This window comes from Pleurodeles waltl, chromosome 9, assembly GCF_031143425.1.
Source record: "Pleurodeles waltl isolate 20211129_DDA chromosome 9, aPleWal1.hap1.20221129, whole genome shotgun sequence".
In the NCBI taxonomy this organism is placed as follows: domain Eukaryota; kingdom Metazoa; phylum Chordata; class Amphibia; order Caudata; family Salamandridae; genus Pleurodeles; species Pleurodeles waltl.
The window spans coordinates 1,080,025,377-1,080,052,800 of NC_090448.1; the positions used below are offsets into that span (position 1 = coordinate 1,080,025,377).

Below are 27,424 nucleotides of genomic sequence, written 5' to 3' on the forward strand. Positions count from 1 at the left end.
AGGAGGTGATGTTTAAATGCCTCGTCCTCTAATATTTCAGTACTGAGTCTCCAAGAGGGTATTACTGGTTTTTCTTTATGCCAATTCATTGATATTAATAGGGGGTTGTGATCTGATATGGTACGGCTCAGGTATTCAGCTGAAGTTACAACGGGCTGCAGCTCCAGTGAGACTAGTATTGCGTCTAATCTTACGTGTAGATCATGAACTGCGGAATAAAAGGAATATTCTCTATTATGTGGGTAGAGGTGTCTCCAGCAGTCTCTGATTTGCCAGCCTTGTTGCCATTCTGAAAGGGCCTTGGCTGCTTTTATCGATTGAGTCTGTGGGGGGGGGGTGATCTGTCCATCGTAATATCAGAAATGCAGTTAGTCACCTCCTATAATTTTCGGATTCGCCAGAATCGGACTTGGTTCCCCAGACATTTTGTCAAAGAATTTCTTCTGGTCTTGGTTCGGGGCATAGAGGCCTCCAATGTTTAGTTCTCTCCCGTCTAGCCTGCCCGAAATGACTACATATCTGCCTTCTTTATCTATCTATGTATGTATGTAATGCTTGAAAAGGGATGCCAGGGCGTATCCAAACTAGTACTCCTCTCGCAAATGCTGAGTAGTTAGTGGCAAATATTTGGCGCCTCCACCTTTTCCGTAGCGCTGCCACTTCCTGCTCTATCAGATGGGTTTCCTTTAAAATAGCAATATGTGCCCCTCTGCGTTTGATGTAGTTGTGTACCTTATATCGCTCAGCTATATTATTTAACCCCCTAACATTCCAGGTTATTAGCTTGTAATTTGAAGTCATGGATTTGGTTCATTAGTTGTTGGTGAATAATGTAGGTGTGTTTTAGGGGTGTTTCTTACCTACAACTTTCTAGTAAAAGTTTGGGACTAAATATGTCTTTCATTTTAGCTCTCAGTGCACGAAGTACCCTTCTTACTAATTGAAAAAAACAGAAATCCCCACTCCCACTCCCCAGGACCGGTTACAGAAACTTTTCCTGTCCAAACTGGTAGCATTCTGTTCTATAATCCTATAGGAGGGTGGTGTGGAAGGGGCCAAGAGTGCGCGCCCCGGGCCGTCCCGGGGCCCGGCCTCAGAATGGCAGGATCAGAGTAATGCGCTCATTTATCCCAAAAATCAGCCATTATTGTCCTGGTCTGACTGCTGGGTAATGATCCTAACCGGGTTTATACGTTTTTCTCTTAAGTACTCACGGATCAGAGGACCCACTCTAGTTGGCGTCAGATGATTTCTTCAGATGTTCCTGGAGTTATTCTAGGTAGGCTTGTGGCCGTGTCTCGAGAGGATACGGAGGTGCCCCCTCCGCTGGAGTCAGGATCTGACAAGTTGCTCGATGTTGGGTGTCTAGGGTTAGGACCCTTGCTGAGGGCCGCTGCCGCTTCTATGGCATCTCGCATTTCCTGTAAGGATTGGTGCTTAGGGGGAACCGCCACCGTGAACCATTTAGATGATCGACTGCGCTTCTTCTTCAGGTTATTGGGTGGGCCGGAGTGCATCATCGATGGGGTCAGGTTCATTGACTCTAGCCATTCCTCCACCAGCAGTGGTGATGAGAAAAAACTTGTTTTGCCTTCGTGTTCTGTTCTGAGCTTGGCAGGGAAGAGCATCGCATATTTAATCCCATTGTCTCTTAGAGTGCGTTTATGCCCGTGGAAGGAAGCCCTCTGCATATGTGTCTCTCTCGTGAAGTCCGGGAAGATCATGACCCGTTGGTTGTTGCATAGTGTAAAGAAATGGCTTCCTGTTGCAGTTACCCCCCACTTTTTGCCTGATACTGATGCTGACTTGACTGAGAAGTGTGCTGGGACCCTGCTAACCAGGCCCCAGCACTAGTGTTCTTTCACCTAAAATGTACCATTGTCCCCACAATTGGCACAACCCTGGCACCCAGGTAAGTCCCTTGTAACTGGTACCCCTGGTACCAAGGACCCTGATGCCAGGGAAGGTCTCTAAGGGCTGCAGCATGTCTTATGCCACCCTAGGGACCCCTAACTCAGCACAGACACACTGCTTGCCAGCTTGTGTGTGCTGGTGGGAAGAAAATGACTAAGTCGACATGGCACTCCCCTCAGGGTGCCATGCCAACCTCACACTGCTTGTGGCATAGGTAAGTCACCCCTCTAGCAGGCCTTATAGCCCTACGGCAGGGTGCACTATACCACAGGTGAGGGCATAGGTGCATGAGCACTATGCCCCTACAGTGTCTAAGCAAAACCTTAGACATTGTAAGTGCAGGGTAGCCATAAGAGAATACAGTCTGGGAGTCTGTCAGAAACGAAATCCACAGCTCCATAATGGCTACACTGAATACTGGGAAGTTTGGTACCAAACTTCTCAGAATAATAAACCCACACTGATGCCAGTGTTGGATTTATTAAAAAATGCACAGAGAGGGCATCTTAGAGATACCCCCTGTATTTTACCCAATTGTTCAGTGCAGGACTGACTGGTCTGTGCCATCCTGCTGCTGAGAGACGAGTTTCTGACCCCATGTGGTGAGGGCCTTTGTGCTCTCTGGGGACAGAAACAAAAGCCTGCTCTCGGTGGAGATGCTTCACACCTCCCCCCTGCAGGAACTGTAACACCTAGCAGTGAACTTCAAAGATTCAGGCTTCGTGTTACAATGCCCCAGGGCACTCCAGCTAATGGAGATGCCCACCCCCTGGACACAGCCCCCACTTTTGGTGGCAAGTCCAGGAGAGATAATGAGAAAAACAAGGAGTCGTCACTGGCCAGTCAGGACAGCCCCTAAGGTGTCCTGAGCTGAGGTGACTCTGACTTTTAGAAATCCTCCATCTTGCAGATGGAGGATTCCCCCAATAGGAATAGGGATGTGCCCCCCTCCCCTCAGGGAGGAGGCACAAAGAGGGTGTAGCCACCCTCAAGGACAGTAGTCATTGGCTACTGCCCTCCCCTACCTAAACACACCCCTAAATTCAGTATTTAGGGGCTCCCCAGAACCTAGGAAATCAGATTCCTGCAACTTAAAGAAGAGGAGGACTGCTGAGCTGAAAAACCCTGCAGAGAAGAAGACACCAACTGCTTTGGCCCCAGCCCTACCGGCCTGTCTCCCTCCTTCGGAAGAAAACTGCTCCAGCGACGCTTTCCCCCGGACCAGTGACCTCTGAATCCTCAGAGGACTGCCCTGCTTCCAAAAGACCAAGAAACTCCCGAGAACAACGGCCCTGTTCAATAAAGACTGCAACTTTGTTTCCAGAGGAGCAGATTTAAAGACCCCTGCAATCCCCGCAAGAAGCGTGAGACTTGCAACACTGCACCCGGTGACCCCGACTCGACTGGTGGAGAAACAACGCTACAGGGAGGACCCTAAGCCGACTCCAAGACTGTGAGTAACCAAAGTTGTCCCCCCTCAGCCCCCACAGTGACGCCTGCAGAGGGAATCCCGAGGCACCCCCTGGCCACGACTGCCAGACTCTGAAATCCCGACGCCTGGAAAAGACCCTGCACCCGCAGCCCCCAGGACCTGAAGGATCGGAACTCAAGTGCAGGAGTGACCCCCAGGAGGCCCTCTCCCTTGCCCAGGTGGTGGCTACCCCGAGGAGCCCCCCCCTTGCCTGCCTGCAACGCTGAAGAGACCCCTTGGTCTCTCATTGAAACCCGACGCGTGTTTGCACACTGCACCCGGCCGCCCCCGCGCTGCTGAGGGTGTACTTTTTGTGCTGACTTGTGTCCCCCCCGGTGCCCTACAAAACCCCCCTGGTCTGCCCTCCGAAGACGCGGGTACTTACCTGCTGGCAGACTGGAATCGGGGCACCCCCTTCTCTATTGAAGCCTATGTGTTTTGGGCACCTCTTTGACATCTGCACCTGACCGGCCCTGAGCTGCTGGTGTTGTAACTTTGGCTACCTTGGACCCCAATTTGAACCCCATAGGTGGTTTACTTACCTGCAAGAACTAACATTACTTTACCTCCCCCCGGAACTGTGAAAATTGCACTGTGTCCACTTTTAAAATAGCTATGTGTGTTTTATGTAAAAAGTATATATGCTATTGTGATTATTCAAAGTTCCTAAAGCACTTACCTGCAATACCTTTCAAATGAGATATTACATGGAGAATTTGAACCTGTGGTTCTTAAAATAAACTAAGAAAATATATTTTTCTATACAAAAACCTATTGGCTTGGAATTGTCTCTGAGTGTGTGTTCCTCATTTATTGCCTGTCTGTATGTACAACAAATGCTTAACACTACTCCTTTGATAAGCCTACTGCTCGACCACACTACCACAAAATAGAGCATTAGTATTATCTCTTTTTTGCCACTATCTTACCTCTAAGGGGAACCCTTGGACTCTGTGCATGCTATTCCTTACTTTGAAATAGCACATACAGAGCCAACTTCCTACAAGGGGTTTTCAGCTCAGCAGTCCTCTTCTTCTTTAAGTTGCATGAATCTAGTTTCCTAGGTTCTGGGGAGCACCTAAATACTGAATTTAGGGGTGTGTTTAGGTCTGGGAGGGCAGTAGCCAATGGCTACTGTCCTTGAGGGTGGCTACACCCTCTTTGTGCCTCCTCCCTGAGGGGGGGGGGGGCACATCCCTAATCCTATTGGGGGAATCCTCCATCTGCAAGATGGAGGATTTCTAAAAGTCAGAGTCACCTCAGGACACCTTAGGGGCTGTCCTGACTGGCCAGTGACGACTCCTTGTTTTTCTCATTATCTCTCCTGGACTTGCTGCCAAAAGTGGGGGCTGGGTCCAGGGGGCGGGCATCTCCACTAGCTGGAGTGCCCTGGGGGCATTGAAACACGAAGCCTGAGCCTTGGAGGCTCACTGCTAGGTGTTACAGTTCCTGCAGGGGGGAGGTGTGAAGCACCTCCACCAAGAGCAGGCTTTTGTTTCTGTCCTCAGAGAGCACAAAGGCCCTCACCACATGGGGTCAGAAACTCGTCTCTCAGCAGCAGGCTGGCACAGACCAGTCAGTCCTGCACTGAACAATTGGGTAAAATACAAGGGGCATCTCCAAGATGCACTCTGTGTGCAGTTTTTAATAAATCCAACACTGGCATCAGTGTGGGTTTATTATTCTGAGAAGTTTGATACTAAACTTCCCAGTATTCAGTGTAGCCATTATGGAGCTGTGGAGTTCGTTTTTGACAGACTCCCAGACCATATACTCTTATGGTTACCCTGCACTTACAATGTCTAAGGTTTTGCTTAGACACTGTAGGGGCATAGTGCTCATGCACATATGCTCTCACCTGTGGTATAGTGCACCCTGCCTTAGGGCTGTAAGGCCTGCTAGAGGGGTGACTTACCTATGCCACAGGCAGTGTGAGGTTGGCATGGCACTCTGAGGGGAGTGCCATGTCAACTTAGTCATTTTCTCCCCACCAGCACACACAAGCTGGCAAGCAGTGTGTCTGTGCTGAGTGAGGGGTCCCTAGGGTGGCATAAGACATGCTGCAGCCCTTAGAGACCTTCCCTGGCATCAGGGCCCTTGGTACCAGGGGTACCAGTTACAAGGGACTTACCTGGGTGCCAGGGTTGTGCCAATTGTGGAAACAATGGTACAGTTTAGGTGAAAGAACACTGGTGCTGGGGCCTGGTTAGCAGGTCCCAGCACACTTCTCAGTCAAGTCAGCATCAGTCTCAGGCAAAAAGTGGGGGGTAACTGCAACAGGGAGCCATTTCTTTACACCTGGCTCTTCAACTAACACCCAGCAGATGACCTACACACCTGCTGTACCACTTTCAAGAACTATCTGCCCAACAGCAGATACATCAATATTCATGAACTGGGCTATGAGCATTGTAGTTTAAAAGTGTGTGTCCAGTGTATGCTGAGTCTTCCTTATAGTGGCTGTGAAGATAGTGAGGAAATTAATACCAGCACGAAAGGTGCATGTGATGAAGACACCCTTCGAGCAGTGGACCAAAGTAAGCCAAAATGACAGGCTGGAATCCTTCTAGAAGTACCTTTCTTCGATATGAGCCATCCTTTGCCTGGATGACTGTGGGAAGTTGGCCTGGTGTGTGGAAAGTACCTGAGGTACTTACACCTTATACTAGGTCCAGTTATCCCCTATTAGTATAGTGTAGGCAGTGTGTAGAAGCCAGGCTCTCTAGAGGTAGCTGTGGATGAGCAGTCAAGGCTTATCGAGGAGATATGAAAAGCTCATACAATACCACTGTAGTCACACAGCACTTACACACATGAAAGAAAACACTCAGTGTTACAAAAATAAAGGTACTTTATTTTAATGACACAATACCAAAAAGTACTAGAGAGGCAACCCTCCTATAGGAGGTAAATAACACATTAGATATGTACACTAGTGATCATCAATAGGCATAGAAAGTGATAGAAAACAGTGCAAATAGGCAATAGTGACCCTAGGGAGACCCAAACCATATACAAAAAAAATAGAATGTGAACACAGGATCCCCACCTAGGTAAGTGGAATGTGTAGAGGTGAGCTGGGGGTACTAGAAAACCCCAAAGGTAAGTACCACAGTGACCCCTAGTGACCAGGAAGAAAGGAGTAAGTTACTGGATGTAAGGAAATGCCTCCTTGGCATGGTTACCCCCTGACTTTTTGCCTTTGCTGATGCTTTGTTTTGAATTGAAAGTGTGCTGAGGCCTGCTAACCAGGCCCCAGCACCAGTGTTCTTACCCTAACCTGTACTTTTGTATCCACAATTGGCACACCCTGGCATCCAGGTAAGTCCCTTGTAACTGGTACCCCTGGTACCAAGGGCCCTGATACCAGGGAAGGTCTCTAAGGGCTGCAGCATATCTTATGCCACCCTGGGGACCCCTCACTCAGCACAGACACACTGCTGGCCAGCTTGTGTGTGCTGGTGAGTACAAAACGAGTAAGTCGACATGGCACTCCCCTCAGGGTGCCATGCCAACCTCACACTGCCTATGCAGTATAGATAAGTCACCCCTCTAGCAGGCCTTACAGCCCTAAGGCAGGGTGCACTATACCATAGGTGAGGGCACCAGTGCATGAGCACTGTGCCCCTACAGTGTCTAAGCCAAACCTTAGACATTGTAAGTGCAGGGTAGCCATAAGAGTATATGGTCTGGGAGTCTGTTTTACACGAACTCCACAGCACCATAATGGCTACACTGAAAACTGGGAAGTTTGGTATCAAACTTCTCAGCACAATAAATGCACACTGATGCCAGTGTACATTTTATTGTGAAATACACCCCAGAGGGCACCTTAGAGGTGCCCCCTGAAACCTTAACCAACTACCTGTGTAGGCTGACTGATTTTAACAGCCAACACACTCGAGACATGTTGCTGGCCCCGTGGGGGGAGTGCCTTTGTCACTCTGAGGCCAGTAACAAAGCCTGCACTGGGTGGAGATGCTAACACCTCCCCCAGGCAGGAGCTGTAACACCTGGCGGTGAGCCTCAAAGGCTCACCCCCTTTGTTCCAGCACCGCAGGGCACTCCAGCTAGTGGAGTTGCCCGCCCCCTCCGGCCACGGCCCGACTTTTGGCGGCAAAGCCGGAGGAAATAATGAGAATAACAAGGAGGAGTCACTGGCCAGTCAGGACAGCCCCTAAGGTGTCCCGAGCTGAAGTGACTAACTTTTAGAAATCCTCCATCTTGCAGATGGAGGATTCCCCTAATAGGGATAGGATTGTGAGCCCCTCCCCTTGGGAGGAGGCACAAAGAGGGTGTACCCACCCTCAGGGCTAGTAGCCATTGGCTACTAACCCCCCAGACCTAAACACACCCTTAAATTTAGTATTTAAGGGCTCCCCTGAACCTAAGAATTTAGATTCCTGCAACTTACAGAAGAAGAGGACTGCTGAGCTGAAAAACCCCTGCAGAAGAAGAAAGAAGACACCAACTGCTTTGGCCCCAGTCCTACCGGCCTGTCTCCTGCATTCAGAAGAAAAACTGCTCCAGCGACGCTTTCCCCAGGACCAGTGACCCCTGAATCCTCAGAGGACTGCCCTGCTTCTAAGAGACCAAGAAACTCCCGAGAACAGCGGCCCTGTTCAACAAAGACTGCAACTTTGTATCCAGAGGAGCAGATTTAAAGACCCCTGCAATCCCCGCAAGAAGCGTGAGACTTGCAACACTGCACCCGGCGACCCCGACTCGACTGGTGAAGAAACAACGCTACAGGGAGGACCCCCAGGCGAGTCCGAGACTGTGAGTAACCAAATTTGTCCCCCCTGAGCCCCCACAGCGACGCCTGCAGAGGGAATCCTGAGGCTCCCCCTGACCGCGACTGCCTGACTCTGAAATCCCGACGCCTGGAAAAGACCCTGCACCCGCAGCCCCCAGGACCTGAAGGATCGGAACTCCAGTGCAGGAGTGACCCCCAGGAGGCCCTCTCCCTTGCCCAGGTGGTGGCTACCCCGAGGAGCCCCCCCCCCCCTTGCCTGCACCGCTGAAGAGACCCCTTGGTCTCTCATTGAAAACAATTGGAAACCCGACGCGTGTTTGCACACTGCACCCGGCCGCCCCCGTGCTGCTGAGGGTGTTCTTTTTGTGCTGACTTGTGTCCCCCCCAGTGCCCTACAAAACCCTCCTGGTCTGCCCTCCGAAGACGCGGGTACTTACCTGCTGGCAGACTGGAACCGGGGAACCCCCTTACCTCCATTGAAGCCTATGTGTTTTGGGCACCTCTTTGACCTCTGCACCTGACCGGCCCTGAGCTGCTGGTGTTGTAACATAGGGGTTGCTCTGAACCCCCAACGGTGGGCTACCTTGGACCCCAATTTGAACCCCGTAGGTGGTTTACTTACCTGCAAGAACTAACATTACTTTACCTCCCCCAGGAACTGTGAAAATTGCACTAAGTGTCCACTTTTAAAATAGCTATATGTTTTATGTAAAAAGTATATATGCTATTGTGATTATTCAAAGTTCCTAAAGTACTTACCTGCAATACCTTTCAAATGAGATATTACATGTAGAATTTGAACCTGTGGTTCTTAAAATAAACTAAGAAAATATATTTTTCTATAAAAAAAACGATTGGCTGGAACTGTCTCCGAGTGTGTGTTCCTCATTTATTGCCTGTGTGTATGTACAACAAATGCTTAACTCTACTCCTTTGATAAGCCTACTGTTCGACCACACTACCACAAAATAGAGCATTAGTATTATCTCTTTTTGCCACTATCTTACCTCTAAGGGGAACACTTGGACTCTGTGCAGCTATTCCTTACTTTGAAATAGCACATACAGAGCCAACTTCCTACAGATGGTTTTCATGTTAGAAGTGGTGTCTTCCTCAGAGAGTGTTCACCAGTTGGTTAGGTGACCGGCCGAGTGCTCGGTGTTCAACGTGCAGATGATGTCCTCAAGGTATGGTTGCTTATCAAAGTTACAATAGATCTTTTCGGATTTGCAGTTGAAGTAGTTTAAGAGGTTATCATTTTTAAGAGGCATGCCCATTCTTTTACTCTGTTCTAGTTCCAGCTAGAGCGTGTTGGTGTTGATGGGAACTTTGGTTTGAAGCATGGAACCACTAGTTGACTGGATTGTGCATAGCATTCAAATAGAACGATAACTCTTGCAAAACTTTCTGACCTAAGCCCAGCCTTTAGTTTTTGATATTTTCACTGATTTCATATAGCCTTGAAATAATCAGATTGTGAAGCTTGAAAAGACAAGTGTGACAATAATGCACTGTCCTAGCAAATAGTCTTAGCACTGTCCAATTGGAATACTTGAAAGTACAGTATCTACACAGATCGAACGTTAATGGTAAACGGACCAACGGTCCCCTCACGTCTGACATGTACTTAACGTATTGTAAAACCTAAACCCAACGTGAGCTCTTCTTAATCCCAACTATAAATCCAATTGGAAAGGCTATTTTGAGTTTCTCTCTTGAATTATACTATTTGGATTCCTGCCTTTTCCATAGATTTTGAGACTTACTCAGACCATGGGTACTTTCACAGACCTTCTGACTTTCACAAGCTTTCTAAATGCACTTGCATGCAAATTCATTTCATGCCTAGCCTCAGAAATCTGCAACTTGCCTTGCTTTGGTATCGGGTAGTATGTGGCTTAAAGTGAAAAATGGCGGACTGGGCCAACCTTTGACCACTGTCATACCTCATGCTCCCACCCATCCCAAAATCAATCTTAATCCTCTTGCTAAACAAAGCACAAATTTGATCACATTACTGGGCTTCTATTTGCTACTACTTTGACGATCCAAGAAAGTTAAATTCATGTGATTGAATTTTATAGGAGATGTGTGTTAACTTCGATGCCCTAAGCTGAACTATCACCGGTGTTACATTTATTAAAGGCCATGGCTGAATTGCAGGCAGACATTTTTACAGCTTATAACCAATTTATAGTATTGATATGTATTCATCTGCATTTGTGTATTGCAGATCCGAGGAGCCAGATGAAAAGAAAGCACTCTTGGATGATACAACCATGTTATCGACGCAGATGATGAGCGGTGACTTGCAAACTAGTCAAACTGCGTATAACTACAATGCTTGGTATCAGGTAATGTTAAACTTTCCTGCTTTGCTAATTAAAAAGAAAAAAAAAAAGAAAACGTGTATATATTGTCTGAGATTTTCCACATTGTAGAGCTGGTGATTGTTGCAGCATATCGATAACATTCTTTGCATTTCTGCAAATCTAGTGTGGGGTGTGCAGCATTTAAAGTCACTGCAATCTTAAGTTTCGTTTTCATGCTTGTGATTTGAGTCATGTACACATTCTTTGAAATCCACAACCAACCATGCACAGGCACTCCGACTTCTCTTCAGATTTTATTTTCATCATTGGTTTCAGGCCTGTTTGCTGTGCTAGAGCTTTACACAATAGACATGGATTTGCATCAAGGACTGGAAAATTGACATGGAAACGTTCAAGGACAGTTTGACTGGAGTATCAGTTGATGTTTAGTGACTCCCAGTGGTTTGGAACAGGCCATGAGAATGGGAGGTGTATGTGGAACATTAATTTATTAAATTCTGTTATTTGATCTCCATGGGATCTATTATCTTTTCTTTCCAAGGGATCATGTGAGTGCCTGTCTCTCTTGTGGAACATTTTGGTGCAAAAATACCATTAAGCAAAGAAAGAATATAATATGGGCACATTGCACCCATATGTAACACATCCCCTCACTTACAACTCACTGAAGCCTCACACAAGCCTCCACAAGGAGCATTTGAAGACTAATTCAGAGAAGGTGATCAACCCTTCCCTTCCTTGCAGATCTGGAGTAGAAGAGTGGGACCACATATCCATCTGAGTTATTCTAATTTCTAGAGATCCACCGCCTGCTAATCCACCAAAGCAGTGTATAGTGCCCAGCCAAGACTTGCCTTTGAGGTCACAGATAACGGGGACACCAACACTTTCATTCACCACTCAAAAAGTACCATAGTAAGTTGAAAGACCTCGAAGCAGATTACCTTCGGGAGTCAAAAGAATGTCAGAGGACATGAGCTTTAGAAGTCAAAACATCTCTAAAGAGGACCAACATCAATAGACAGGCAGATCTCTTAACAGAGGATGGAGCTATGCACGTGGGCGAACCTCATATTGAGGATAGAAGTTGAAATCAGAAGTCCTTGCCTTATAAAGAAGGGCCTCTATTTCAGCATCATCTCTGTGTTGAAAATGAAACATTCTCAGTTTCAACCATGAAATGAGGATTTAGCATAAAGGTATGACAACAAGTATCCGATAATGTTTTCGACTAGACATTCGGTACTCCATTGAAGAAAGTGCATAGATGAACATAGGGCAACATCCAATGAATATCACTTGAGAAACTGGTCTCATTGAACCCCTCTCTCCCCCACACACTCCATTTACAATAGATATACCGCTTTAAAATATATAGACATTTGATTTGACCATTTAAGGAGAACACTGACATTTTCCAATTCCTTAAAAAGTGAACAGCACTAACAGTTCTTCACTTCCATCACTTCTGCACTTGCATATTTAGAGGAGTAGCAGCTTGATATGGATGGGCCTGAGGAAAAGAATCTCAGTGAGGCATGGAGCAGATATTGGGTAGATTGGGACAAGAAGCCTTAGATACATATTCTGTTATGTCCTCCTCTCCAAATGATTAAATCCTCATCAGGATTTTATCAAAGGCTGGTTCTCAGCATGGAGTCACTACACAGGTGAAGAATGAGGAGGAATATATAATCAAGAACACCTGTTGAAAAGGGAAAATAACCTCTACTTCCTACTGTGCAAAACGGTTCTCAAATCCACAACAGAGAATTTCATAGATCCAGTAAAGACAAATGTCCTGATATCAAAAGTCGAAAGAAATTTTAAATCAATCCCTCAGGACCACAAAAACATTGTTGGCCATGTTCCACCAGTCGCAAGGTATTGTGGATGAAGGGCAGAGTTTCTTTGATCCTTTTTGCAAGCTGATTGAGATTAGAGTTCTGGCTACCTTCAGAAATTAAATACAGGGTAGCAAGCAGTTGCTAGCCAATAGGCTACCAGGTTCCCACCCTCCTGATGACCACTTCCTGGGAAGGTTGGCATCTGACTATTCAGGATGCACCATTCTTCTCACTCCCAACATGGCAAGGCCACTGTTTTGACACTCAGAGCTCCTTAACCCACCCCCAGAGGTGTGGATACAAAGAGGTTACACATCACATGGAAAACCAGTTTGGTAACTGGCCTCTCCTCTCCCATCCATAGTGCCAACCTGTCTGCCTAACCAGTAGAGCAGACCCTCTCGCAAGTTTTACCCATTTGTCCTTTAAAGTTGACTTCTCCTTTGAAGCTCCTCTTTTGGGCTAAGACCTGTGGCTTTCAGCAGTATGGTGGTAGCACCTCTCTCCCCTGCAGGCCCCTATTGTGTCCTTTCCTGATAGTTATTCTCTCTCCCCAGAAGGGCAGAAAGGTCTCTGCAGGACAGGCTCTGTGCATATCAGTAAACGGACACTGGAAACCTTAAGCAACCAAAGTGGCAACGTTTAAGTTGCACTTTGCCCACCAGTGACATTAAATTTGATTCAACCATTAAGTCTGATTTAATGCACTAATTCTTTTCATAGCAAACAGTATCAACTTTAATAATCCCATTTAGAGGCTACCAGGGCAGGGGTGCCATCCTGTAACTCTTTACTTGCCAGAGGGGCGGGTAGCCTTTCCACAGTAAAAATGACAATTTAGGGGTTTTACTGCTGGAACATGTAAAAGTACAGGTTACACTTTTTAACATACAACACCCTTCCTTGGGGCTTATTAGGCCTGCTATATGGGTGACATAAATACATTAAAAAGGCAGGTTTGGGCTTTGCAATTACTTTAAATGTCAAAGTCGATTTAGCAGTCTTAAACTGTCCTTCCAGTCTGCAGTGGCAGGCTAGGAGCCATATTGTGCCTTGTCATTCGCATGAGGGCACAACTAGTGGTGCAGGCCACGACAGACACTTCAACATACAGGCCTTACATATTCCTGGCACCATATACTATGGTTTAACAAGTAAGGTCAGCTATGACAATTGGGAACCAGTCTATCAAATATGTACCATTTTAAGGCTCTGGCACATATCTTGGCACAGGACATTTCAGAGCCATTGCACCAGTACATAATAATAGACAAAGAGGGGTAAAAGATAGGAGGTAAACCTGAAAAGGCCTGTTTCCTTATACATTTTATGGTTCTTTGATTAATGCTTTTTTTTTTTCTTGAAAACTTCAAACATCCCTTTCCCACACTGTTATGAAGAGCATGTTTCCATTGTGTTTTAGCCATTTTCCAACACCACCTTAGTTACAGGCCTAGGAGGATTTCCTATAACATTTGTTTTCTCTCTGTTTTATAGTGTTTGTTTTATATACGTTGGCAGGATTTGTGGCTGTAGATACACATACTCTGCATACTCCTGCCATCTAGTGTTGGGCTTGGACATTTGGAATTTCAAAGAAGTCTTTCAAGTCATGAGGTTTAATGACTCCTCCCTTAGTTGGAGAAGCGCATGGGCACCGGCTTCATTGTTAGGTTAGGGGAAAACTCACTGAGATGGATCATCAATCCTGTTTTCATCTCTGCCCAACATCTACCAAAGACCATTGTTCTCACCACTGTGGCCTGTTGTCCCTCCCAGGGCACTCTGCCCCCATCAACAAAAATGAGGGTAAGTGATAGAAAGGACACCCATCATCAAGTCTGCAATTTCTCCTCGCCTCCAAGCATGATACCCCCCACATGCAAGGCCTGCTTCACCTTCCAGTTGATGAGAACTCTTCAGTACTGACCCAAAGGGAGTGGGGCCCACTGGAGAATGCACTAGCCCACCAACACCCCTAACATCTTCGGGAAACATGCCATTGAAACGGAGGTAGAAGCAGGTCCCTCGGAGACCCAGCTGGTCCAGCCCAGCTCAGAGGTAGCTCTCCCTCTGACTCCGAGGTTGAACAGCAGCAAGACCCCAGTGCTTTCCACAGAGGAAGATTTCAATAATGAAGATGGTCTGCACCCACAGACAACCCACACCGACACAGCTGCCATGAGTGAAGGCAGAGGAATGCCCCAGGAAGGATTCTGCTTGGAGCCCTTTTCTGAAATAGCAGCCTGCTGGGGGCACGCTGCCTCCAGGCCACGGTTGGCACAGACCGAAGCTTTCGGATCTGACAGCGCTCCCTCTGGCCACTAAGATCATGCACAAGTCCTTTGGTAACTTGAAGCCAATAGGGCCCTTGACACCAAAGCCCAAATCAACCCAAGGATTGGCTTCCACATTATTCTCAGTTGACATTGAAGGTGCAGGGAGGGTGCGGAGTCGAATTGCACACAGTAATTCAATTTTTTTGTGTTCTGTGTGATAGATTTTAGTATTGTGATCTGCAAACATTTTTGTTCGAAGCTCTCTTGGATCCATTGTTAACTGTTTGTTTATTGGATGGATTTATAATTACTTAAATCAGATTCCTATTACTTTTCTTGTGCTGATCTGACCTACAGTTTTCCAGTGAATTCTCCTTTCCTGTACCTCTTTTCAGCAATTGTGGTCACATTGAGAATTTCCTTATTATAGTAGAGGAGTCTCTAAGCATTTGTGGCCAGCTCCCATATGTATTCACAATTTGGGAGAATGTTTCTGTCTTCCTCAGGTGTTTTGCTTTATGGCTTTGTTTTTGTTGAGAGTGTGATGGAAATGAAAGCCATTCTGCCTCAAAGGATTGTCATAAAGAACCCAAACATAAAGATCACAAACAATTGGTAGGTCCACTGTTCAAATTTAAATTAAACAATTCTTTAATAAACTACTCAGTTCTGCTTCCCAATTTCTTAAGCTCTCAACCTCCTAGGTCTTGCACGCCGCTCCCTTGCTGCAGATGCCGTAGAACAGAGGCACCATCCCAGTTCTCCAGCTACCCCAGTACTTCTGTTCGAGCTCAGGTCCCCCTTTGGTATACTCTTTGGAATAATCGTTGCTTTTTTGCTGGTCTGCTGTGCTAGAAATAACTTAGGGTAAAAACAAAAATAAATTATGTCCCTGTCTGAAATTGCATGGGTCTCTGCCTGATTGCTTGGAAGTGCGTTGACACGGTGTTCAGATTTGCTATTTTCCTGCTTTCATCACTGTAATATGCTCCGTAATCAGTCTGTTTTTCTGGGATTGTTTTTGCTTGTGCAAATTTCCTGTTTCCTGTTGACTCCGGTTTTTCCCTCTGCTCTGTTTTTTCCCGCCGCCCAAGCCCCCTGCCCTTCCGCCTCCCAGACAGCCCCTCCCACCTCCTAGGGCTATCTGATGGAGGTCACAGCATGGGTGTGCACCAGGCGTGCCAAAGGTGCCCTACAGGTAAGCCCGTCTGCACCCAGCATCAGTGTGGCCCACCAAGTCGCCCCACCAAACCACCCAAAATGCACAGACCCACCAAACAAGCCAGCTGGTACACACCAGAACTAGGTGTGTCAAAACACAAGTGTAGACAACTGGAAAGAAGTTGGCAAACCACCAGATGTGACACAGACCAAGCTTCCTACAAATCAGCCCTCAGAGACTTCCACCTCAAAGCCGCAAAAAAGGAGGCCCGGACACACCCGATCGAGATCAGCTCTAACCAAACCAAGGAACCCGTACAAAATCATCGGAGAATTCACCTGTCCATCAGTCACATAGAACTCGATCCCTCCCTCACAGGAACTCTGTGACACCCTTGCCAACCACTTACACTACAAGATAGCAACCATTTGCAGAAAATTTGATTCCCCAACCCCCAGAATTCGTCAACAACCCATCAACCACCAACCAACCGCTCACCACATGGGAGCGACCAAGCACACCATCAACCACTCTGATGAACTCTATCCACTCAGGAGCTCCCATGCCCCCATCGACATCAGCCTCTGAACCAATGAGATCTGCCACCAGCTGTAAGGAAATGCCTCCTTGGCATGGTTACCCCCTGACTTTTTGCCTTTGCTGATAAGTTTTGATTTGAAAGTGTGCTGAGGCCTGCTAACCAGGCCCCAGCACCAGTGTTCTTTCCCTAACCTGTACTTTTGTTTCCACAATTGGCACACCCTGGCGTCCAGGTAAGTCCCTTGTAACTGGTACCTCAGAGACCTTCCCGGGCATCAGGGCCCTTGGTACCAAAGGGCTGCAGCATATCTTATGCCACCCTGGGGACCCCTCACTCAGCACAGACACACTGCTTGCCAGCTTGTGTGTGCTGGTGAGGACAAAACGAGTAAATCGACATGGCACTCCCCTCAGGGTGCCATGCCAACCTCACACTGCCTATGCAGTATAGATAAGTCACCCCTCTAGCAGGCCTTACAGCCCTAAGGCAGAGTGCACTATACCATAAGTGAGAGCACCAGTGCATGAGCACTGTGCCGCTACAGTGTCTAAGCAAAACCTTAGACATTGTAAGTGCAGGGTAGCCATAGGAGTATATGGTCTGGGAGTCTGTTTTACACGAACTCCACAGCACCATAATGGCTACACTGAAAACTGGGAAGTTTGGTATCGAACTTCTCAGCACAATAAAAGCACACTGATGTCAGTGTACATTTTATTGTAACATACACCCCAGAGGGCACCTTAGAGGTGCCCCCTGAAACCTTAACCAACTACCCGTGTAGGCTGACTGGTTTTAGCTGCCTGCCACACTCGAGACATGTTGCTGGCCACATGGGGAGAGTGCCTTTGTCACTCTGTGGCTAGTAACAAAGCCTGTACTGGGTGGAGGTGCTTCACACCTCCCCCTGCAGGAACTGTAACACCTGGCGGTGAGCCTCAAAGGCTCACCCCCTTTGTTAAAGCACCACAGGACACTCCAGCTAGTGGAGTTGCCCGCCCCCTCCGGCCACGCCCCCACTTTTGGCGGCAAGGCCGGAGGAGATAATGAGAATAACAAGGAGTCGTCACTGGCCAGTCAGGACAGCCCCTAAGGTGTCCTGAGCTGAGGTGACTCTGACTTTTAGAAATCCTCCATCTTGCAGATGGAGGATTCACCCAATAGGGATAGGAATGTGACCCCCTCCCCTTGGGAGGAGGCACAAAGAGGGTGTACCCACCCTCAGGGCTAGTAGCCATTGGCTACTAACCCCCCAGACCTAAACATGCCCTTAAATTTAGTATTTAAGGGCTCCCCAGAACCTAGGAACTAAGACTCCTGCAACCTAAGAAGAAGAGGACTGCTAAGCTGAAAAACCCTGCAGAGAAGACGGAGACACCAACTGCTTTGGCCCCAGCTCTACCGGCCTGTCTCCCCACTTCAAAAGACACTGCTCCAGCGACGCTCTCCCCAGGACCAGCAACCTCTGAATCCTCAGAGGACTGCCCTGCTCTAGAAGGACCAAGAAACTCCAGAGGACAGCGGCTCTGTTCACCCAAGACTGCAACTTTGTTTCAAAGGAGCAACTTCAAGACAACTGCGTTTCCCGCCGGAAGCGTGAGACTTGCTACTCTGCACCTGACGCCCCCGGCTCGACTTGTGGAGAAACAACACTTCAGGGAGGAGTCCCCGGCGACTACGAGACCGTGAGTAGCCAGAGTTGCCCCCCCTGAGCCCCCACAGCGACGCCTGCAGAGGGAATCCCGAGGCTCCCCCTGACCGCGACCGCCTGACTCCCAGATCCCGACGCCTGGAAAAGACTCTGCACCCCAGGACCTGAAAGATCGGAACTCCAGTGCAGGAGTGACCCCCAGGAGGCCCTCTCCCTTGCCCAGGTGGTGGCTACCCCGAGGAGCCCCCCCTTGCCTGCCTGCATCGCTGAAGAGACCCCTTGGTCTCCCATTGATTTACATTGGAAACCCGACGTGTGTTTGCACACTGCACCCGGCCGCCCCCGTGCTGCTGAGGGTGTACTTTCTGTGCTAACTTGTGTCGTCGTCCCCCCCCCCGGTGCCCTACAAAACCCCCCTGGTCTGCCCTCCGAAGACGCAGGTACTTACCTGCTGGCAGACAGGAACCGGGGCACCCCCTTCTCCATTGAAGCCTATGCGTTTTGGGCACCACTTTGAACTCTGCACCTGACCGGCCCTGAACTGCTGGTGTGGTAACTTTGGGGTTGCTCTGAACCCCCAACGGTAGGCTACCTTGGACCCAAACTTGAACCCGTAGGTGGTTTACTTACCTGCAAGAACTAACAAACTCTTACTCCCCCAGGAACTGTGAAAATTGCACTGTCTAGTTTTAAAATAGCTATATGTGATTTACTTGAAAACTGTGTATGCTATTTTGATTATTCAAAGTTCCTAAAGTACCTAAGTGAAATACCTTTCATTTAAAGTATTACATGTAAAATTTGAACCTGTGGTTCTTGAAATAAACTAAGAAAATATATTTTTCTATACAAAAACCTATTGGCCTGGAATTGTTTTGAGTGCGTGTTCCTCATTTATTGCCTGTGTGTGTACAACAAATGCTTAACACTACTCCTTTGATAAGCCTACTGCTCGACCACACTACCACAAAATAGAGCATTAGTATTATCTCTTTTTGCCACTATCTTACCTCTAAGGGGAACCCTTGGACTCTGTGCATACTATTCCTCACTTTGAAATAGTGCATACAGAGCCAACTTCATACACCAGCTCACTGCTGTCCTCAACGCCGCTATAACAGCCACCTTTCTTGATGCATGGGAACACACGGAGGTGAGACATCTCCTCTAGAAACCTTCGGCTGACCCAGCGAGCTCCAGAACTGCTGTCCCATCTCCCTCCTCCTGTTTCCTGCCAAGGTCCTGGAGAAGGCCATCAACCTCCAACTCACCGATCATCTGGAAAGAAACAAACTGCTGGACTCATCCCAATCGGGCTTCACAACCAATCACAGCACCAAGGCAGCCCTGATTGCCTCAACAGATTACATCTGAGCACTAATTGACAGAGGTTAATCAGCCGACCTCATCCTTCGGGATCTCTGAGCAGGCTTCAACACCGTCTCCCACCACACACATTAGTCTGCTACACCTGATTGAAATCACTGACTATGCACTCAGATGGATGGCATCCTTCATCACAGGATGCACAGAGTTCGCCTTTCTCCCTTGACCTTGCAACCCAGGCACACCGTCTGCGGACTACCCCAAGAATCATCCCTCAGCCCAAACCTCTTCAATATCTACATGACACCACTCACAGACACTCAGATCTCACTACATCAACATCATCTCCTACCCCGACGACACACACTCATCCTCTAACTCTCAGCAGACCCCACATATATGAAGGCCAACTTCGACACCTGTATGAGGAACGTTGCAACATGGATGAAAGACAACTGCCTGAAACTCAACACAGACCAAACGGATGTTCTGATCTTCGCAAACACACTCCCATTTGGAACAACTCCTGGTGGCCACCACAGCTCAGACCTATCCCCATGCCGAAAAAAACATGGCTGCAACCTCCGCATCATCTAGGCCAGCGAACTCACCATGAAACTTTGTCAGTGCCATCTCCTCAGGCCTGCTTCCACACGATCTGCATGCTCTCCAAAATCTTCAGAGTCTCCCTGTCAGCACAAGGAAACAGTGACGCAGGCCTTTACCACAAGCCGGCTTGACTACGGAAACGCACTGTACATCGGCACCACCGCCCAACTCATGCAAAGACTCCAGACAAGCCAGAACGCAGCAGCCAGACTGATCTTCAGCCTGCCCAAGAGAACACACATCACCCAGCACTTGAAGGACCTCCACTGGCTCCCCATCCAGAAGTAATGCCATTTCTAGCACCTCACCCACAAAGCACTCCAACTAAGGACCAGCTCATATGAGCCACCGCCTGGTCTTATACTAGCTGACCAGAAACCTCTGCTTCACACACCTCGCCCTCTCTGGCACCTTGTATCTGCTGTAGCCGCTTTGGAGGATGCTTTTTCTCCCACCTCTCCACCAAAGGCTGGAACACCCTCCATCTCCATACTGCACCCTCTCTGAATCACTTCGGGAAGAGATTCAAGATCTGGCTCTTTGACTGATACCTGCAGAAACCACGCCCGCCCCCTTCAACTTTTTGCGGAACCCCAGAATGAGGCGGAGGCTGTGATGTGTTGGGAGAGGTTTTTCTATGTCTTGGATGTGATGTAGAAGAGTGAGCAACCTCCAGTTTTGCTTTTGCCGATTCAGGAAGTGCACGTGAGTGAGGCAATGTAAGTGTCTGGTGGGTTTGTGAAAGTGTATGCAACTGTTCAGGTATTCCAATCCTGTGTTATGTAAGGCTTTGTATGTGTGCCTGATAAGTTTGATTTGGCTGTGCTTTTGGATGGGGAACCTGTGAAGCTTCCTATAGTGAGATGTGGGTGCAGCCTCGAAGGTAGAGTTAGGTGCCTTGCAGCATTCTGGATAATCTGGAGTCTGTAGGAGTGGAAGCAGGAGGTGCACACTGGAGTGACTTGAGCCTTCAAATTGAGCTTGTCATCTAGGGTGATCCCTAGATTTTTTGTATGGGCTCTAGCTCTGATAGCCACCAAGTGGAGCCCTGGGGGAAGGTCTTGTTGTGGTAAACAAGTACTTCTGTCTTGTTGGAGTTGAGCTTTAGGTTTACATCCAGTCTGCCACCATGGTCATGTAGTTGGTGAAGTTGGTTCTGGTGGTGGTTGTCTTATCCATCAAGGTGAGGATGAGTTGGGTGTCATTGGTGCATGAGATGTGTGCTGTCTTGTGATTGGATTATGCTGGTGAGCGGTGTCCTGTATATATTGAAAAGGGCGGGCTGAGGGACAATCCCTGTGGTATTCCAGATATGAGATTCTTGGTATCTGATGTTAAGGGTAGCAGCCTGACCCTTAGGGTACTTCCTGTAAGGAAGGAACAGACCCATTCCAGAACAGATCCTTGTATGCCAATAACATGGAGTCTTCTGATAAGAGTGTTGGGGTAGACCGTGTTGAAGGCCTCTGAGTCGTCGAACAGGATGAGGGCCACTGTTTCTCCTGGTCCAGGATGATTCCGACGACATCATCGCCCCGCACCTCCAGACCATCATCAACTCCTCGCTTTCGTCTGCTACCTTCCCCGAGAGCTGGAAACATGCTGAAGTCAACACCCTACTGAAGAAACCTACGGCTGACCCAAGCGACCTGAAGAACTTCCGCCCCAACTCGCTCCTCCACTTCCCTGCCAAAGTCATAGAGAAGACCGTCAACAAGCAGCTTACCAACTTCCTTGAAGACAACAACCTTCTCGACCCCTCTCAATCCGGATTCCGAGCCAACCACAGCACAGAAACCGCCCTCATCTCAGTCACAGACGACATCAGAACCCTGATGGACAACGGAGAAACAGTCGCCCTCATCCTCCTTGACCTCTCGGCTGCCTTTGAACACTGTCTGTCACCGCACCCTAATAACCTGCCTCCGCTCCACCGGGATCCAAGGCCAGGCCCTGGACTGGATCGCCTCCTTCCTCTCCAACCGCTCCCAAAGAGTCTACCTCCCACCTTTTCGCTCAGACCCCACTGAGATCATTTGCGGTGTCCCACAAGGCTCCTCGCTCAGCCCGACACTCTTCAATGTCTACATGAGCCCCCTCGCCGACATCGTACGCAAACACAGCATCATCATCATCACCTCCTACGCCGATGACACTCAACTGATACCTTCCCTCACCAAGGACCCACCAGCGCCAAGACAAACCTGCAAGATGGAATGAAGGACGTCGCAGATTGGATGAAACTCAGCCGTCTGAAACCGAACTCAGACAAAACGGAAGTCCTCATCCTCTGTAACACCCCGACCGCCTGGGACGACTCCTGGTGGCCCTTGGCACCGCACCGACCCCCTCAGACCACGCACGCAACCTCGGCTTCATCTTGGACCCACTTCTCACCATGACCAAACAAGTCAACGCCGTATCATCCTCCTGCTTCCTCACCCTCCACATGCTCCGGAAGATCTTCAGCTGGATCCCTGCCGACACCACAAAGACCGTGACCCACGCCCTCGTCACGAGCCGCCCGGACTACGGCAACACCCTTTACGCTGGGACCACTGCAAAACTCCATCAACGTCTGCAACGAATTCAAAACGCCTCCACCCGCCTCATCCTCGACATACCCCGCAACAGCCACATCTCCGCCCACCTGAGACACCTGCACTGGCTTCCCGTCAGCAAAAGGATCACCTTCCGTCTCCTCACCCACGCACACAAAGCCCTCCACAACAAGAATACCTCAACCGTCGCCTCAGCTTCTATGCTCCCACCCGTCTTCTCCGCTCCACCAGCCTCGCTCTTGCCGCCGTCCCTCGCATCCGCCGCTCCACGGCGGGTGGAAGGTCCTTCTCCTACCTGGCGGCCAAGAATTGGAACACCCTCCCCACCATCCTCAGGACCACCCAGGACCACTCCGCATTCCGGAGACTCCTCAAGAACTGGGTCTTCGAGCAGCAGTAACCCCTTCCCCCTAGCGCCTTGAGACCCGCACGGGTGAGTAGCGCGCTTTATAAATGTTAATGATTTGATTTGATTTGATTTGATTTGATTCAAATGTCGTCAGTGGCCACTGTGAGTGGTGCTTTGATGCTGTGGTGCTTTCTAAATCCTTATTGAGTGTTGCCTAGAAAATGAAGTTCGAGGTGGGTTGTGAGTTGCTTGTTTATGGCCTTCTCAGTCACTTTGGATAGGGGAGTATGGAGATCGTTCCGAAGTTTCTCTGTTGATTAAGGTCTGCTATGGGCTTCTTGAGGAAGCCAAGTATTTCTGCATGTTTCCATTCATCCAGGAAAGTGGCGGACGTGATGGAGGTGTTGATGATGTGGGTCAGAGTGGTGCTAATTGAGGCTGTAGATGTGGCGGCATGAATTTGTTGGAGCCCTTGAGTGGATGGTCTGCATGATTGCCGCTGTGTCTTGTGAGGGTTGTCCGTTTAGTTAGAAGGGAGTTTCGGTTGGTGGAGGATAGGTTAGTGATGAGGTTGCTGTGGTTGTGTTGGTGTGTGAAGTTGCTGTGGAAGAAGTTGGATAGATTGTTGCAGAGTTGCTGAGAGAAAGCAATGTTGACAGTGGCTGAGGGAGAGGTCAAATCCTTGATGATCAAGAAGAACTTATAGCTTTTGGAGCTTTCTTCGATGTGGTCCGATAGTGCTTTTTTCTTGGTGTCTATTATTAGCTGGTGATAGCATCTGAGTGCAGACTTGTAAGTAATTCTGTTGGCAGTGCGGTGGCTGGCTTTCCATTTCCTTTCTAGCTGTTTACAGTGTTTGGTGTCTTGGAGGTCTTCTGCATATCAGCTTGCCTGCTTGTTTAATCTGCTACTTGTTGTTTGTTCATGCGTTGTGACTGAAGACACTTTGCTTTGTTTGTCTGTTACTTTGATTTGTTTGTGTTTCAAGTTCAAAGAGTAATAGATAGTGGTAGGACTCCTGTTTGTTTTTCTGTTTGCGAGTCCTGTTTTTATGATCTTTTCTTTACATGCTTCATCTTTCCTCCTCCTTTATCTAACATCCTACTAGTGAGTTATCAATATGACTGTGCTTCAGTTTGATAGAATATACATGTATCATTAATTCGAACCGCTGTTTTGAGAATATCATTTTTCCTCCTGCCACTTTGTACTGCCATCGTCTGAGTGGTAAGAAAAGTTAGCTGGATTATCAGGTCAGGAGACTTTAATATGGATTTTATCGCACATATATAGTGCAAGTATGCTGAGCACACGCCTAAGTCAAGCCCATCAGGATGCTGTGCAGTTCCGGGGCACAGAATCCTAGGTTCGGTGGCATGTGTAGCTGCAGATACACATGTTGTGCATAGTCCGGCGTCTAGTGTTGGGTCGGAGTGTTACAAGTTGTTTTTCTTCGAAGAAGTCTTTTCGAGTCACGAGAACGAGGGACTCCTCCTCCTTTGTTCCATTGCGCATGGGCGTCGACTCCATGTTAGATTGTTTTTTTTCCGCCATCGGGTTCGGACGTGTTCCTTTTCGCTCCGGGTTTCGGGACGGAAAGATAGTCATAACTTCGTAAAACTATGTCGGTATTGTTTCGTTCGGTATCGGGTTAGAATAGAATCAACACCGAATCGTGAAGAGCTCCGGTAGCCCTTCGGGGTAATTTCGATCCCCCGTCGGGGCCTGGTCGGCCCGACCGCGTGTAACATCGACACTGATGGAACGGACCCCGTTCCGATTCTGTCCTAAATGCCACAATAAATATCCATATACAGACCAACATTTGGTCTGTGTAAAGAAATGGCTCCCTGTTGCAGTTACCCCCCACTTTTTGCCTGATACTGATGCTGACTTGACTGAGAAGTGTGCTGGGACCCTGCTAACCAGGCCCCAGCACCAGTGTTCTCTCACCTAAAATGTACCATTGATCCCACAATTGGCACACCCTGGCATCCAGATAAGTCCCTTGTAACTGGTACCTCTGGTACCAAGGGCCCTGATGCCAGGGAAGGTCTCTAAGGGCTGCAGCATGCATTATGCCACCCTAGAGACCCCTCACTCAGCACAGCCACACTGCTTACAAGCCTGTGTGTGCTAGTGAGAACAAAATGAGTAAGTCGACATGGCACTCCCCTCAGGGTGCCATGCCAGCCTCTCACTGCCTATGCAGTATAGGTAAGACACCCCTCTAGCAGGCCTTACAGCCCTAAGGCAGGGTGCACTATACCATGGGTGAGGGTACCAGTGCATGAGCATGGTACCCCTACAGTGTCTAAACAAAACCTTAGACATTGTAAGTGCAGGGTAGCCATAAGAGTATATGGTCTGAGAGTCTGTCAAACACGAACTCCACAGCACCATAATGGCTACACTGAAAACTGGGAAGTTTGGTATCAAACTTCTCAGCACAATAAATGCACACTGATGCCAGTGTACATTTTATTGAAAAATACACCACAGAGGGCACCTTAGAGGTGCCCCCTGAAACTTAACCAACTATCTGTGTAGGCTGACTAGTTTTAGCAGCCTGCCACAAACCGAGACATGTTGCTGGCCCCATGGGGAGAGTGCCTTTGTCACTCTGAGGCCAGTAACAAAGCCTGCACTGGGTGGAGATGCTAACACCTCTCCCAGGCAGGAATTGTCACACCTGGCGGTGAGCCTCAAAGGCTCACCTCCTTTGTGCCAACCCAGCAGGACACTCCAGCTAGTGGAGTTGCCCGCCCCCTCCGGCCAGGCCCCACTTTTGGCGGCAAGGCCGGAGAAAATAATGAGAAAAACAAGGAGGAGTCACTGGCCAGTCAGGACAGCCCCTAAGGTGTCCTGAGCTGAAGTGACTCTAACTTTTAGAAATCCTCCATCTTGCAGATGGAGGATTCCCCCAATAGGGTTAGGATTGTGACCCCCTCCCCTTGGGAGGAGGCACAAAGAGGGTGTACCCACCCTCAGGGCTAGTAGCCATTGGCTACTAACCCCCCAGACCTAAACACGCCCTTAAATTTAGTATTTAAGGGCTACCCTGAACCCTAGAAAGTTAGATTCCTGCAACTACAAGAAGAAGGACTGCCTAGCTGAAAACCCCTGCAGCGGAAGACCAGAAGACGACAACTGCCTTGGCTCCAGAAACTCACCGGCCTGTCTCCTGCCTTCCAAAGATCCTGCTCCAGCGACGCCTTCCAAAGGGACCAGCGACCTCGACATCCTCTGAGGACTGCCCCTGCTTCGAAAAGACAAGAAACTCCCGAGGACAGCGGACCTGCTCCAAGAAAAGCTGCAACTTTGTTTCCAGCAGCTTTAAAGAACCCTGCAAGCTCCCCGCAAGAAGCGTGAGACTTGCAACACTGCACCCGGCGACCCCGACTCGGCTGGTGGCGATCCAACACCTCAGGAGGGACCCCAGGACTACTCTGATACTGTGAGTACCAAAACCTGTCCCCCCTGAGCCCCCACAGCGCCGCCTGCAGAGGGAATCCCGAGGCTTCCCCTGACCGCGACTCTTTGAACCTAAAGTCCCGACGCCTGGGAGAGACCCTGCACCCGCAGCCCCCAGGACCTGAAGGACCGGACTTTCACTGGAGAAGTGACCCCCAGGAGTCCCTCTCCCTTGCCCAAGTGGAGGTTTCCCCGAGGAATCCCCCCCTTGCCTGCCTGCAGCGCTGAAGAGATCCCGAGATCTCTCATAGACTAACATTGAAAACCCGACGCTTATTTCTACACTGCACCCGGCCGCCCCCGCGCTGCTGAGGGTGAAATTTCTGTGTGGACTTGTGTCCCCCCCGGTGCCCTACAAAACCCCCCTGGTCTGCCCTCCGAAGACGCGGGTACTTACCTGCAAGCAGACCGGAACCGGGGCACCCCCTTCTCTCCATTCTAGCCTATGCGTTTTGGGCACCACTTTGAACTCTGCACCTGACCGGCCCTGAGCTGCTGGTGTGGTGACTTTGGGGTTGCTCTGAACCCCCAACGGTGGGCTACCTTGGACCAAGAACTAAGCCCTGTAAGTGTCTTACTTACCTGGTTAACCTAACAAATACTTACCTCCCCTAGGAACTGTGAAAATTGCACTAAGTGTCCACTTTTAAAACAGCTATTTGTCAATAACTTGAAAAGTATACATGCAATTTTGATGATTTGAAGTTCCTAAAGTACTTACCTGCAATACCTTTCGAATGAGATATTACATGTAGAATTTGAACCTGTGGTTCTTAAAATAAACTAAGAAAAGATATTTTTCTATATAAAAACCTATTGGCTGGATTTGTCTCTGAGTGTGTGTACCTCATTTATTGTCTTGTGTATGTACAACAAATGCTTAACACTACTCCTTGGATAAGCCTACTGCTCGACCACACTACCACAAAATAGAGCATTAGTATTATCTATTTTTACCACTATTTTACCTCTAAGGGGAACCCTTGGACTCTGTGCATGCTATTCCTTACTTTGAAATAGCACATACAGAGCCAACTTCCTACATTGGTGGATCAGCGGTGGGGTACAAGACTTTGCATTTGCTGGACTACTCAGCCAATACCTGATCACACGACAAATTCCAAAATTGTCATTAGAAATTGATTTTTGCA

At 48.6% G+C, this 27,424-nt stretch overlaps 1 protein-coding gene across 3 annotated transcripts in view; it reads left to right on the forward strand.

The window, feature by feature from the left end:
- The window catches only part of PRPF39 (pre-mRNA processing factor 39), a 404,622-nt gene that overhangs the window by 336,651 nt on the left and 40,547 nt on the right, over window positions 1-27,424 (forward strand). For all 3 annotated transcript variants that reach the window (XM_069208720.1, XM_069208721.1, XM_069208722.1), the window contains one exon: window positions 10,375-10,495. In XM_069208720.1, the coding sequence (XP_069064821.1) occupies window positions 10,375-10,495 (121 nt within the window). The remainder of the gene's footprint in view (window positions 1-10,374; window positions 10,496-27,424) is intronic.